General features: G+C 37.6%; 1 protein-coding gene across 1 annotated transcript in view; it reads right to left on the bottom strand.

Annotated features, from left to right (window-relative positions):
* DNTT (DNA nucleotidylexotransferase) overlaps positions 1 to 14,686 on the bottom strand; it is a 102,171-nt gene extending 87,485 nt beyond the window's left edge. Inside the window, exons 1-3 of the mRNA XM_074908400.1 lie at positions 14,484 to 14,686; positions 10,429 to 10,603; positions 3,377 to 3,502 (exon numbers count right to left, since the gene is read on the bottom strand). Coding sequence (XP_074764501.1) covers positions 3,377 to 3,502; positions 10,429 to 10,603; positions 14,484 to 14,686 — 504 coding nt within the window. The remainder of the gene's footprint in view (positions 1 to 3,376; positions 3,503 to 10,428; positions 10,604 to 14,483) is intronic.
* Positions 14,687 to 15,795: the final 1,109 nt, after the last annotated feature.

Below are 15,795 nucleotides of genomic sequence, written 5' to 3'. Positions count from 1 at the left end.
CATCCAAGAATACATAAGCAAACAATAGCTTTGTGCCCCTGTTAGAGGTAAGGTCCAAACCCATTATTTTCAAGCTAATCAAAGAAAACAGAAAATCTGTAAGAAAAAGGAACTCTGGTCCACAGAATAAAGTTGTTATAACAAAATACTATCATCAACACATAATTCAAGATGGTTTGGACCTAATTTTCAGAATATACGGCATTGAGCCAGGGAAAAATCTGTCATTTAATGGTTGGCTGCCCACAGCATGCACAAGTGAATTATACCAGTGCTTCAGTGCGTTTGCTAAGTGCTCGCACTGAAAAATCTGTTGGAACACTTTTATTTGAGAATGTGAATTACAGGTTTAATACAAGACTGACAAAACAACAGCAAAACTGAAAATCAGGCTCCTGTGACATTAGGCAGACTACCCTGGCAGGCCTTCAGGAAAGAGGCCAGCAGTCCATAAACACCCAAGCTCTCAGCTGTCATTGCAAGCTTTGGTTGCAAGGAAAAAGAGCAACAGCCCTAAGGCTGTTACATTATGTATTGGGACTGGCTGAGATGGAGTTAATTTTCCCTATAGCAACCCTCATAGCACTGTGCTTTTTATTGTTAGCTAGAAAGGTGTTGGTAACACACCAGTGTTTTGGCTACTGCTGAACAGTGCTGGCACAGCATCAAGGCTGTCTCTCCAACATTCCCCCCTCACCAGTAGGCTGGGGGGTCAAGATCTTGGGAGGGGACATAGCCAGGACAGCTGACCCAAACTGACCAAAAAGATATTCCATAACATATGACATCAGCTCAATAAAAGCAGAGGAGGGCGGGGGAAGCATTCCTTATTACAACATTTGTCTTCCAGAGCAACTGCTATGCGTACTGAAGCCCTGCTTCCCCGGAAGTGGCTGGACGTTGCCTGCTGATGGGAAGTAGACAATAAATCTTTTGTTTTCCTTTGTTTCTGCACACAGCCTTTGCTTTTATTAAACCGCCTTATCTTGACCCATGAGATTTTTTTCCATTTTATTTTCTCCCCCCATCCCCGCTGTCCTGCTGAGGAATGGAGTGATAGAGCAGCTTGGTGGGCACCTGGCATCCAGCCAAGGTCAACCCACCACACGTTACAGCTGTCAAGATGCAGATGCTAGACAGATTCACGCGCATTATCAACTTGCCCAGTACCACCGCCAGAAATAAAATACAGCATGAACTCAGAACAGTTACTTTCAAAGTACAAGGATGAAAAACTGCCACCTTTGTCACCATGAAACCTAATTTCTACCCAGACTCAGAAACATTTGATATATAGGATAACAGAAGGGAGTCTCAGTGCTTCAGTCATCAAACTGTCTTGCTTCTAATGTGCTCAGCTAAATTCATTTATCAAATACAAGTTGTACTCTGACATTAAGACTGCTGCAATGATAAACCTGGAAGTAATTCAGGGACTGCCTCTCTGTGAAACACAGGTATAACAGAAACCAGTCAATGAATATGTTGCTACTAGCATAGTTTTCATTTGAACCGAATCTTGGACTAAATTCAGGAATTTAACAGCTAGAAGACTATATATCACTAGACTTATAGTACTCAGTCTCTGAAAATGGAAAAATGCTGTGTGAATTTACAAATAAATATATTAGAATTGACAAAAAATTTAATGATACCTTTAAAAAATATTTTTAAAGGGAACTACCTCATTCTAGAACTTTTTGTGCTCATAATGTGAGTGATAATTAAAAATCAACAACTTTGTACCTTCTAGGAGTAGCCATTGTACTTCGCCATTATCCATCAAAACTACTTTTAACTTTTTACCTTCAGAATGACTGACAAAATGTCCTACTACAGAAAATTCAACAAAGAGCCAGACTCCCATATTCCACTGTTTTCAGGAAGTGTAGAACTAAGGCAATTCCAAGAAGGCCAGCATTTTACAGATTCTTTGGGTCAATCCATATTTGGTCTGACATCTTCCCCTGCAGCAGCATGTATTTGATATTTATAAACAGTGAAAAAGAAGGACTGATTTCAAGAAGCCAAATGGTAACATTCACAGTCTTGCTTTCTAGCAGGAGGTGGGGCATGGTAGCCATTTCGAAAGAAGCAGTTTTGGGAATGTTGGAATCACTGGGGTTGGAAGGGACCTCAGGAGGTTTCTAGTCCAACCTCAGGCTCAAAGTAGGGTCAAAATTCAGTTCTCATCAGGTTGCTCTAAAAGGGAAAATTTTCTAAATAAGCAAATATTTTAACCTACTTGAGTACCATAAACACTATTATATAATTAGTATAATTTATTATTATTTCAAAGCATCATTACAAGGCAAAATTTAGATTGTTTAATTTTTAACTGTGCATTCCAAGATCAAGACATTTCAGAGTTGCTCTTAGGTTTATCTTTAGTTCTTAATTCCCAGAGGTTTTCGTATTTACCTCGTAAATGTTTTTATTCCCAAATTACTGGTATCTGTTGTTATTCTTTTTATACAAATCTTACAAATAATATTTACTAGAAAGATTTGTGTGTATTTATAGACACACACACAAAGTAAAAGCATGAAAATTATAAATAACAAAATAAATAATAACACTTCGGGAAGATGAGGAGGTGCTTCATGACATAGTTGAAACATATGAATGTAACTATGCCAGATTTATTCAGACTGTACTACATTAGAGTCTCTGTGTCAAATGTTTCCTGTTGAATAGTTCTCACTGAGTATCCAGAGCCAGCCAAGAGGAGCCATTAGGCACAGTAACTTAAAAGGAATTTAGACCAGGTGACTCGGGCTTTTCATACCCACTGAACAGTGTCATGTTATGACCATTGAATAAGATATATGACAGTCTCTAAGATTCCTATTATACTAGACAATTTTAGGGTTTTTTTCTGTCATATTAATTGCATTGATCATGCAATCTGTTTTCATTACTAAGCAGTTGTGTAAATCTGGAGCTTACAGCCACACTTTTAAGAACCAAACACCTAGCAAAAGAGAAGGTAGCACAGCAATGGTGAAGAACCTTGGACTGACCTAAACCAAACTTTTGCTCATCATTTCTTCCAACTTGTCAAATAAGACTGTGATGAAAGGCTAAAAGATATTTTCAGAACGTTCTATCATTTATTTTAAAAATTCATGTGTTTACAAGCTATTAGTGTATTTAAAGATCCACTGTATTAAGCTTTCAGCAATACTTAAAGGATGCAATTAAGCTTGCACTCAATTTTAATTTATGGAAGATTTGTAACTTTCAAAAAATGTTATAATTGTGCTGCCTGTTTAACTCACGAATGTGTTGAGAGTGCCATAGGAAATATTGCTGCAAGTACTCTATTAATTATTTTACTTATGCTAGGTTTTTTAATGGATAGAATAAGTATTACCGTGAACTTCTTGTTGTAGTTATTTAAAGTTGTCTTCCTTTGACATGAATACTGAGATACTTTACTTGCAATAAATGATGGCACTTCTGGTTCAGGTGTATTCAGAGGAGGAGATTGATCTTGTTCCTAACAAGAAAAAAAAGGGAGAAGGGTTGGTGACAACTGTAAAATAGTTTAAAATACAAAAAATACACTCCATGAACCCAAAATATGTATGTTTGAAGAAGAGGTAAGAGAATAATAATGGCCCTACTATCTTCCTAGGAAAAACATTTAATTTTATGTTGGCTGAACTGACAATACCAGTTTATTTGGTGATTACCGGGATTTTCCATTTTCTACAGTACATTCTTGCCAGGAGTTTTCAATGGCACTGTCACTAAAAAAAAAAAAAAAGGTCTCTCTACATGGCAAGTCTCTCTACTACTCTTTTTATTGCAGTAGCGTAGAAAAACTACAAAGCTTTATGTGCTGGTTTTGACTGGGATAGAGTTAATTTTCTTCATAGTAGCTGGTAGGGGGCTATGTTCTGGATTTGGCTTTGGATTTTAGCTGGTATGGGGCTATGTTTTTGTTATTGCTGAGCAATGCTTACACAGAGACTTTTCTGCCCCTCACACCACCTCACCAGCAAGTAGGCTGGGGTGCACAAGCAGTTGGGAGGGGACACAACGGGGACAGCTGACCCCAGCTGACCAAAAGGATATCCCATACCATATAACATCATGCTCTGGTCATTACCAAAAAAAAAAAAAAAGATGGGGGAAGAAGAAAGAAGCAGGAGTATGTTTAAAGTGATGGCATTTGTCTTCCCAACTGTTACACGTGATGGAGCCCTGCTTTCTTGGAAATGTCTGAACAATGGCCTGATGATGGGAAGTGGTGAATAAATTCCTTGTTTTGCTTTGCTTGTGTGCGGCAGCTTTTGCTCTACCTGTTAAACGATCTTTATTTCAACCCAGGAGTTTTCTTACTTTTACTCTTCTGATTCTCTCCCTCATCCCACTGGGGATGAGTGAGCAAGCGGCTATGTGGTGCTGAGTTGCCAGCCAGAGTTAAATCACACTTTAAGAGCGGATAGCTTGAAATAACAGAGAATTTTCCCAGAAAACACTAGATGATTCAACATAAGATTGGGGATGTTAGACCAAGAAAAAAATAAACAAACCAACAAAAAGTAGATACTCAAATAACTGGCATTCAAAATCTATAGCTAAATTCAGTGGTGGAGGAAAACTGTATGACCTTAAAATAAGCTTTCCCCCTATCTTCCAGATAAAATGAAATAAAACTTTCACGGTTTGGATTTAATTCATTAATTTAAATGTTCTATTTTGGGCTCCTTATGAAGCAAAGGAAACGTTTACAAACAGCCACAGAAGAGTCACCTCCATCCTTTCATTCAAGAGCCATTGTTTACCCTATGATGTGGTTTCTCACTCAGCCCATTCCATACATGCTGATCTAATTGAGACATCATTTTCAGGTGTTCACTGGAGCAAGGAAAAGAGCCAGGTGCCAAATCTTAAATGGGAGTTTCCCAAGCATCAGCCTACCTATACATTAATTCGCTTTTCACCTGATTTTGTTCCATGCAAAATCGATCAAGATCAACAAAAAAGTCTGCAGGCAACCCTCCCCAGTAGGGTGGGAAGGGAATTCTACTGAAAGGCAGGATACACAGAGTCATGTCCCCATTAGCAAAAGAGAGTCCTGAGCATAAGTCCTCAGCATGCAAGTGTCCTGACCAGTGAGCAACTGGAAAAAGACAATCCAGCAACAGCTTTTCTGCTGCTTTATATGCCCAGTCCTTTAATTCCTTTGCTTTCATTAAAAGTGCCCAAATCTGAAATACTTTCAAAACACCCAAAGTGTTCTCAGCATTTCTGTGTATTTTTTGCTATTTGTCATTTTGTCTGAAAACGTTTGGCTGATCTGTCAAAAGAGTATTGCATTGCACTATCCAAAAGCCACAGGGAAATGGTTCAACAACAGCAAAAGTATCACAAAGATATGTGGAAGAAATTTTCACCCCAATAATGGAATGATGAGCCCTTTGTTTCCTGTATCCAATGACATGAAGACATAAACCTAGCATCTGTGCTAGGTAAACCTATAAATATGTGTATGTGTCTTCACACACACACACCCCTCACATATAATTTCATGCTAAATTGCCTTTGTATTTGATACAGAGTAGTTAAATAACAGTACTCACACACAAAAAGGTATTTGCTTGCACAGCTGAAGGAGCACTGAATTATATGGCAGTTTTCATAGTATACACTGAAAGAAAGCAAGCTATTTTTTGTGTAAGACCACTCTTGGGAATAACTGAAATGGGTTTCAGCCAGGATCAACAGCACAATTCATCCACTTTTGCACACATTCATGAATTATACTTTAAAATTGATTTTAAAATCATATAAACAATGATTGATTACAGCTAATATAATGCTTGAAATGATAGTGCCAGCTGTAAAGACTGTGAACAAACAGAATGTTACTGAATATATGATAAGCTATTATCTTCATTAGGACATAGACACAAAGAACAAGAGCGCTACATGTAGCATTACCTGGCATTGTGGATGAGAACAAAATTAACACAGAAAATCTATGTGTTTAAGAGGGTGATAGACTAGCACATAAACATCCTCTTCCTGACTTAGCACAGATACCTGGCTATTTTTTTTAATCAGTAATAGTTATGCTTTTAATTAACAGGACTTGATTATATCTCAGAACAAAAGCAACTGTGGCTAGAAATCAACAGCAAACAGTAATTTCTATACTCTGATTTTTAGCGAACATTATGATGCCTGCATAAGAACTACAGAGATGATCTCCTATCATCAACCAAACATAAGAACAGGATTGATATTATTGCTCTTTGGTAGGAAGAGTAGATGGAATGAAATCATTTGTACAGATGATGGGACAAACCTAAAGTTTCATCCAGTAGCAATTACCGTACCGTGTAGAACAATCCTGGAAACTCACAGTATCTCAGAATAATTTGTAGTACTGGGAAGAAACAACTATGGATATGAGAAAAATGGAAGCATTAAAACTCCTCTTTTTAACTGCACTACATTAAAATGAAATTATGGTACACTGCACAGGGGCAGCCACTGAAAAATATCCAAATGCGTAGGCTACTTAATTGCTAGAGCTAGTCAGAGTTTGTACCCCACATCCAGGCTGCAGTAACAGTGAATGTCACTGCCACTCCTTCACAGTGACATTTTCCACATGGTGTCAGCAGGAAAATCAACCTGTACCACTAGCATCAGATTGTACCACAGAGAGCCTTAGTAGCAGAATTAATCTTGTAGGGGACTACTTTGCTCTTTGTCAAACTATTGTTTTTAATACACAAACAAAGAAGTATAATGACATAGGGAAATAACAAAGAGAAAGAGAAAATGGAGCAGCAGTGAATAAGGTGTGCAGATACTAGAGACTGTGTCAGGCCACATTATTCAACAGCCAGCAGCTTTGTAAAGTCCAGACAGCATTGATCATATAATAAAGTCTGCTGATACCCAGCATTTTATGAAGAAAAGGTAGCCAGTTTATAAGTTTCATTTTATTTTCTCGGATACTCTGACTGTCAGTATGAAGGATTTCTTCCATTAGTTAGAGCCTCTCTTTTTCATGAGTGAGACACTCCAGAAAATGTTAAATATGAGTTGCCTGTCACATGATTTGGCAAGGGATCAAAAGATGCAGTGCTTCCTTTTGCTAATATGGAACAAAATCCATTGTTCAAGGAAATAAATCTCTTTTCCTTTCTAAAAAAATAACAGCTTTTGGGTTCTAATCAAGGAAAAGGCAGAAGAGATGCAGTCACAGCACAGTTCCTAAGGCCACTGAGGATGCCAGTTCATTTATGGTTCTCTTCCTTTTTTTTTATCCCCCTGAAACCTTCCCGTCGCCTCTTTCTTTTCCATTACCCAGGAAACGGCACTACTTTCTAGCGTGTGGGGATGCCCCTGCATACATATTAATGTACATGTCCTGCTATTGTCCAGAATACCCACCTGCTTGTGGTGGGAAAGGTGTCTCTGGAGAAAGGCATTCCTTTGCCAGAGAAATAGTTTGATTTCTCTTTAAAGCGGATGTTTGACTACCACACTTCCATAGCCTATTAAATTAAATGATGGCTATTAACTATAGAAGCCAACTGTTACCAAATGAATCAATAAGAATTCAGACCATCTCAGCTCTGGTCACCCAACCTTTTATACTCTGTAAATCATTAACATCAGAGCGTCTCGGATCATTCACAACCACAGAAAGATGTACTTTAGTGACAATTGTGATTAATATGTTAGCTAATGGACTGTAACTCTGAATTTATTCACCTTGTTTTGCATTAAAATGGACATTTCTTTAAAGTAATGTATTAAAACAAATGTCCTGAATGAATAACAACCTTCCAAATAGGCTACTATAAGATCTGAAAGATGAAATCTTACTGCTATTGATATTAATGAGAATTTTACCACTAACCTACATGTAGACAAGATTTCACCCAAAACATTCCCACATTGCAATCCATTTTACCTCAAAGCCTTCATGATATAGCCTGAGTTCAGGGTTTGTTAATTCACTTTCATTCCACATTTTACAAGACTGACATAATGGACCAAATTTGTCTTTGGTGAAAGTCCAATTAAATTATGTACAAGTTCAGTCTAGTACTTAAAAAGCAAATTAACCTTTACTTAAACCCCTTCTAATTTCTCACGGCAGAAAAAAAAAAATCATGGTGACACTGCAACAATAAAATTCTTTTAAAATTTGCTAAACTTCTAGAATCCTTTCTCTTCCTTCCTTGTTTGCTTTACAAAAATGTTTATTATTGTAGAGTCACTATATAATTAAGACTGGTTTTAACTATAAGCTTTAAAGTTAACGGTACAGCTGTCACTGGCTTGCTTATTGCACTCTACATTTATTAGCATGAAATCTTTATGTTTCAATAAAAACAGAAGCTGTTACTTGCAGAGCCAGTTTCAAAGTATAATAATGATCTCCTGAGAGTGCTGCTACCTTTTTCAGAAGTTTCTGCTCCAGCAGTATTCTAAAAGGACTTTTATATATAAAAGAAAACTAAGGCGGTTCAACTTTCAGTGGCTTTCTCATTGATTAAAAAAAAAAAAAAAAAAAAGTAAGCTTCAGCATCGTTGGAGACATTTTGGAGAAAGACAAAGGCATTTCTTGGTTTTAAAAAAGCCAACCCGTGTCTACAAAAAGATATTTTCTGAGATATCTGAATCTATAGGTCTTCACACACTGCTGAAATTAAGAACATACATAAATGGTAATTTGGTTTACTTTTAAGCCCAATGTGAAACACTCAAAGTTCACAGGATTTTTGCTCATATTTTGGATTTATTTCTTGTTTCCAGAACTTCTTTACATTCCCAGTATTTATAATTTTATAACCTGTTTGCCTGTGAGATTCCATAATGCATGGTTGCAAGGTTTTCTGGTTTTTTCTGTTTTGCATTAATCTCTTTGCTCTATTCTCCCTCTAGCAGATTCACGAAAATATAAATATACTGCAAAAATACTTCATTGGAAGGACTGTAAATATAAACACGTATTCTGTCATGGAATTACGCTGAGTTTGAGAGCGACAGCTCCATCTGGTGTATACACTCCTCCCCCCTGAAGTGTTATTAAACAGTAATTCTTATATGCAAAATTCTAGAAAATAGATTCTGGCAAGGAAAGATGACTGAAAAAATTAATTAGGAGATACAGTTTTTCTTGGGGTATTTATGAAAAATGCTTCATAATCTAAACAACTGGATGAAGAAGCAGCAAACAGTGCAATATTGCTGCTAAATATTCAGGCATCCTGTGCCTCACAGGAAGGTACACACTGTGGATCCTGTCATGGTCCCAGTGTTTGTGGGTTTCCCAGTTAATGTTTTGCAGTGGGGTAACAGGTCACACAGAGCCTAATCCAGACCATCAGAAATTAGCAGGAACCCCTCACTTTACCTCAGAGAGCTTTAGATCAGACTTGTAATTCATACATTGTAATGTATTAATTCATTTCTTCACCAATGCACATTAAATCCACCACCATGGGGCTTGAGTGCACACAGAACAAGGGACTAGGTTCATCCTGACACAGCGTAGGGTCTGTTTCATGGCTCAGTGGCATATGCTGTTGTCATATGTGCACAGCACACCCAGGCATCCCTACCACACCCTCATCATTTACAGTCTGTACTGGGGGTAGTAAATTCCACCATTTCACACAGGGCTCCAACTGGAGAAATTAGCACATAATTTTGTCAGATATAGAGCAGAGGAAAATGTCATCACCCATTGCTTCAGGGTCAAACACCATTCACCAAACCAATCAGCCTGCCATTCACAGGCTTAGAATGTGACTTAGAGCTCCCATTGAGAAATAATACAATATAATAAAAACTTTTTTTTTTTTTTTTCCTGGCAGTTTTACTTGATGGTGCCAGGTCTGTAAATGTATGTCCACAGACTGCAGCAGACTTGATTTCACAGGTCCTTCAGGGGCCCAGGAGTTAGCTGATTACTTCCAAACACCAAAGGTTTTAATACTTTTGTATTGTTTTGAAGAGGCAAAGTATTTCATCAGGAGCCCATTAAAACACACTGTTCTCAGTGAGACATTTACCATGATGCTGAAGAATTTGTGGAAATACCACAAGTACCACAACAACAGCAAGTGCTTCATTGATGGATATTTCCCCTTTAATAGCACTCTTTTTTTTTTTTTTTTAAAGGGATGATATATATTCTTAGTTTGTAAGATCTGATAGCATAGTAACTTAGCATTACCAGACACTGATATAGAAGATATGAAAGGTCTTCTTAACCTATTAAAACTGTATGAATTACTCATGTAAACTTCAGGGGAAAAAAGTTTTTAAATTCAAAATTCTATCAGAAGTCTGTATGTTTTCAGGTTAAAAAAACCCCAAGACAATCACACACAGTCATTCATTTTGAATGTCACTGTATTTGCAGTGAAGGATCTGTCTTACCATGAGACGATACTTCATTTCTGAATCAACTGGTCTTCCAGCTTCCATGCAGGCTGTGAACCAGGAGATATCCAGTAGTTCAAACCTGGAGCTGTCAGCCACAGCCTGTCCTCTCAGCCAGTCCAGCACCTCCAGGTAAGAGCTGTTCTCAGCCACAATATGAGTGACAGAGTCACTGTCAAGAAGTACACAAAAAGAAGTTTGGGTTTTTTTACTGAATCCAACTGTACACAGTACAGAACTGCTATTACCATATTTACTTACCATACACTTTCTGAAAGCTGTAATATATATTGTACGATAGGATGTGGGAAGCAGTTGCATTTTCATATCACAATACATCTATTCCAGTCACTGAACCTGCTTTGAGGAAAGACTTTAGCCTGACAGCTCCTGTAAGTGCAGCCTTTTCTTTCTTTCAGCATCATTTGCCTTCTGTAAGACACTACTCTATCACACATTTTTTTGCAACTCTGAAAACACTTGGCTTGCATGAGCATTACCATAAAGAAAAGGCTGCTTTACGACACCTGACAGCCCCTTCCCAATATTCCTGATCAATCAAAGAAAGCTTTACAGTATATTAAAAAGTCTGTTAACAATAATTCTTTAAAGCTTTACAGCTAGTAATATCTTTTTGTAAATTTAACTTTTCTGTACTTACATTAAGCTCTTTATATATAGCATTGTCAAATGTTCATGACTTAAATCTCATTAATTATGTACTCCATCTAAAGACCACTTCCTTGCTACTAAGAGGCCAGTCTCTTTCAAAACTAATAGTTTAGTGATTATAAAACTTACATAGAGTTATTGTTCAATAGGTTATAAGGTGTACATTGCTTAAAAATACAGTAGCACAAAGGTTATTACACTAAATTTGCGTTGATGTACTAGAATTAAGATTGGAAACAATCCCATGATAGTTCATGAATAAAAATATGCAGTCTACACCTTTCACAGAAAAATAATGGATAGGGACAAAGAGATGTTTCAAGAAAGAAATTACATACATACTCAGGATGATTGGTAAATTTATACCTGGCCTGCTGATGTTTCTCAACAAGTTTAGAAAACTACTAACAGTGAGAAATTTTGAGTAATTCCCAGGAGGGTGATGTCATCCACAAAGACAAAAACAGATAAAGGAGGAAACACTTCACTTTCATTAAACATGTAAGACCTCAGTATCTCTGAAATATATGCCAAAATTAATTGATATTAGACATCAGATTCCTAAACTTCTTGGGGGAAAGGCACAGTGTCATTATTTGGCTTAATTTTTATAGAAATAAGCCTAGAATTGGAACATAAATTCCACACAGTTCCCCATAGGATTCGCATAGAAAAACTTGCTGCCCATGATCCGGATGAGCAAACGGTCTGCTGAGTCAAGCACTGGCTGGATGGATGGTCCCAGAGAGTGGTGGTCAATGGAGTTAAATCCAGCTGGTGGCTGGTCACACATGGTGTTCCTCAGGGTTCAGTGTTGGGACCATTTCTGTTCAACATCTTTACTGATGATCTTGATAAGGACATAGAGTGTATTATCAATAAATTCACAGATGACAACAAGTTAAGTGGGAATGTCGATCTGCATGAGGATAGGGAGGCTCTACAGAGAGACTTGGATAGGTTGGATCGGTGGGCCAACATTAACGGGATGAGTTTCAACAAGGCCAAGTGCCAGGTCCTGCACTTGGGGCACAACAACCTCCTGCACGGCTGCAGGCTTGGGGAGGTGTGGCTGGAGAGCTGTCTGGAAGAGAAGAACCTGGGGGTTCTAACTGACAAGAAACTGAACATGAACCAGCAGTGTGCCCAGGTGGCCAAGCAAGCCAACAGCATCCTGGCTTGTGTCAGAAATAGCATGACCAGCAGAAGTAGGGAGGTGATAGTCCCCCTGTACTCTGCACTGGTGAGGCCACACCTGGAGTACTGTGTCCAGTTTTGGGCACCTCAATATGAGAGAGATATCGAGGTGCTGGAGCGAGTGCAGAGGAGGGCAACAACGCTGGCGAAGGGCCTGAAGCGATTGAAGGAGCTGGGAATGTTCAGTTTGAGGAGGAGAAGGCTAAGGGGACACCTCATCACTCTCTACAAGTACCTGAACTACTTTCTAGGAGACCAACAAACCCCCCTTGGCCTATCCCTGTGTCTCTGACTCGTACAGTAATCATGAAACTGCAATGACAAATACTGGAGTCACCCCATAGAAAACTCTTATCACATAACTCTCCAATGCATTTAATGTACTATATTTTGGAGATCTAAAAAAGGTACTGATGTACTTCAGAAATATGAAAACTGTCATGGTATAGCACATTTTTTTTTCTCTCCATATTGTGAAACTTGTAGAACAGAGTCCATTATAAAAAAAATCCCAATTTATTTTAATCTAAAAGATTACAAATCTAGGTTAGGTGAATCTCCATGAAATACTATTGGGTTTATTATTATTTAACCATGCTAGGTTCTACTTTAATTAAACTGTCACATACTTACTTGAGTAAAAACAAAAAAAAAAAATCAGTTAGAGACATAGAACTTCTGCTTCCTGTGGTTTATTTCACTTTATATAAAATATTCATATGTAATGTATTTGTATCAAGCTGCAGATCTGGGAACTTTGCCATCGCTATGCTTGCAGCAGCAGTTTAGCTGCTGTGCACAAGTTTCCTCTGGTACCTGTACAGCTGTGCTTTTTTCTTGGCATAGAACATAACAAATTTAACATTTCCTCTGGCATTTTCAAAAGCAAAAATCAACAGTTAAATAGTTCTGCTTTATCCAGTAGCAGCTAAACTGAAATTAAACATAACACCTGCCTTGTATATAATTTACAGAAAGTGTGACATATTGGCAATAAATACCTGTGTGTGCAAGCAGCCCAGATAAAGCCTCTACTCAGTCCTCAATAGATTGTTGATGTAGGATTCAGAACAACTCAGTTCACTTTTTTTCCCTGAGCATTCAATTAGTTTTGCATCAGATGCTAATTGCCTACTTCTGTTCAATACCGGCTCAAATCTCGCTTTACAAATTATTCCATCCTCCCTTCTTCCTCAGGCTTTCAAAGATGATGGGATTGAAAAATCTGTGGAAATGAGCTTTTATAAGGAGGACCCAGTTGTATGCTATCTGCATACAGATACAGAGAAATGATCAATACTTGATTTTCTTCCAGCTTTTCAGAAAACATACATAATGATGTAGCTTTCAGAAAACTGCATAATAATATAACTAGTACTCATGAAAAACACTGTTTGGAGGTAGGCTTCCTTCAAAATGAGTTGGCTTATCGAAACACCACCAGAAATATCTGCAGCTGGAGTATATTTTCACCCTGAAATGCCATATTTGTGGTATTTTATTCCTAGGTTTTTTCCTCCAGTGCTCTTCCAGACTGTACTAGAGCATAAGCCAATAACTTTGAGACTCACATCAGTATCTTACTCAAAGGAAGATTAAATATTAATATACCAGAGGTATTCTAGAGAAATGCCCCCCTCAATGCATCACATTTTTCATTCTTGTATATTTAACTTTTTTCATTTCAGGAACTGGCCATTAAGTTTAGATCAATCTTAATCTGACTTCAAGGTAGAAGTAAACAATGGCTGATTTAGATCAGCTAAAGACACAATTCATGGATTCCAGTGAGACTATACAAATGCACAGAAACATATACCATGACAAACATTTGCAAGTCCACACTCTACATTTTTTATTTTCCATATAAGAAGCAGCACACTAAAATAATGACAGACTTAAGATAAATTAGAAACACAGATTTTAGAGGTAACAAATTAGAAATTTTGCTAATGTTTGTGTTCTGCTTGCTCTCTGCCCAGAAGGCGATAGAAACAAACCACGCTTTAGGAACACCCACTGAACTCCTGGAACATCTTTATAGAGGAAAGAGCAAAGTATATCCACCAAATACAGAGGGAAAAACTTCAACTACAGGCACTTGTATGACTACATTTATTATATTAGAACGCCTCAGGCAGCATTACTGCATGTTCTTTCTATGCATATAAACATTTTCCTACCTTAGCTCACTTTCTACTCTGAAACCTTTTCTTCTTGCCAGCTCCATCAAAAATGTCCTTCTGGTCTTCCCCATCTTTCTCTGCATAATAAAAATGACAAACTTATTGAACTTTATTTCATAACTGCAGGAAAGGTTTGGGGAATGCATCCTTTTCTGTTTCTTCCTCTGGGAGAATACAGCTGGAGCTTTGATCCTATCCATGATGCAAGGTAGAAATGTTTTCACTTGGGTAAAGGGAAGATAACATACTTTCTGCCAGGCAGCAGCTGCACTTCATGTCACCACCCATAGAAGTAATTTTCTTCTGTTTCCTCTCTGATATCAGAAACAGGTGCTACACAAGCAGAAACATCACTTGCTTTCTACCAGATGGGACTTCTTGCACAAAGCTACTCCAGTCAGGTGCTTTTATTCCTTAAAACTGCCATTATCTATAAAGAATTTACCCAAATAATATTGATCATAGTAAAAATATCTAAAATATCAACCAGGTCTCCAGCTGGTTTAACGGCCCAGTTCTATCAATTTCTGCTTTCAAATCTTTTCCAAATCTCACTTTTTTCAAATTGCACAGCACATTCATTTTCAATTTATTAAAAAAAAAAAATTCTTCCTATTGTTAGCTAGAAACTATGTCTTAGAATAGAACTAAATAACAGTATACAAATATGTTGTAGAATATACTGTACACTTGCTACTTCTGTGAAATTAATTTGATTAAAAATGGATAGGGGTTTTTTGAGAACAAATGAAAATAAGCTTTTGAAATTAAATTTACAAGAGAAGAAATCCTTTGCTGGTTTGATACTAAGGCAATGAAAGGCAAAGAGAAAGCATGAGAGAGATATTTAAATTTACCTTCGACATGCACTGCCAACATTGCTTTATATTGTTTGCCCTGGAATGCACTGCTATATGTGGTAGGTAGAGCAAGAAAAAGGTAACTACCTTCCTGATTTTAAGTACCCAGTGACTTCCAAACAACTGCAGAGGAGATTATGGAGGCTATGTACCATCCTCTCCCAGAGGATGGGGTATTGATCATCGGAGAACCACACTAAAGTTTGTTGCAGACATTGTGTTGGATTCAGGTATCACCCTGAATTTCCATCAGAGCAAAGTGGCTGCAAACAATCAGGTTTACAGCATTTCAGCACAAATCTACTTCAGTGGTAAATATCCCCATTTCCATGTCAACTTGGGTTTTTATTTTATTGTAGCAGAGAAGTCCTTCAGAATGTGTTAGAAATGTTGTATCTTGCAGTTCTCATTGCTCATGTTCAGAATAGGAAGCAAGGTGGAAAAATCCT

The sequence above is a fragment of the Athene noctua genome, chromosome 5 (genome assembly GCF_965140245.1).
Source record: "Athene noctua chromosome 5, bAthNoc1.hap1.1, whole genome shotgun sequence".
Lineage (NCBI taxonomy): Eukaryota > Metazoa > Chordata > Aves > Strigiformes > Strigidae > Athene > Athene noctua.
Note: the sequence above shows the minus strand (reverse complement) of the source record. Positions and strands in the feature narration are given on the sequence as shown.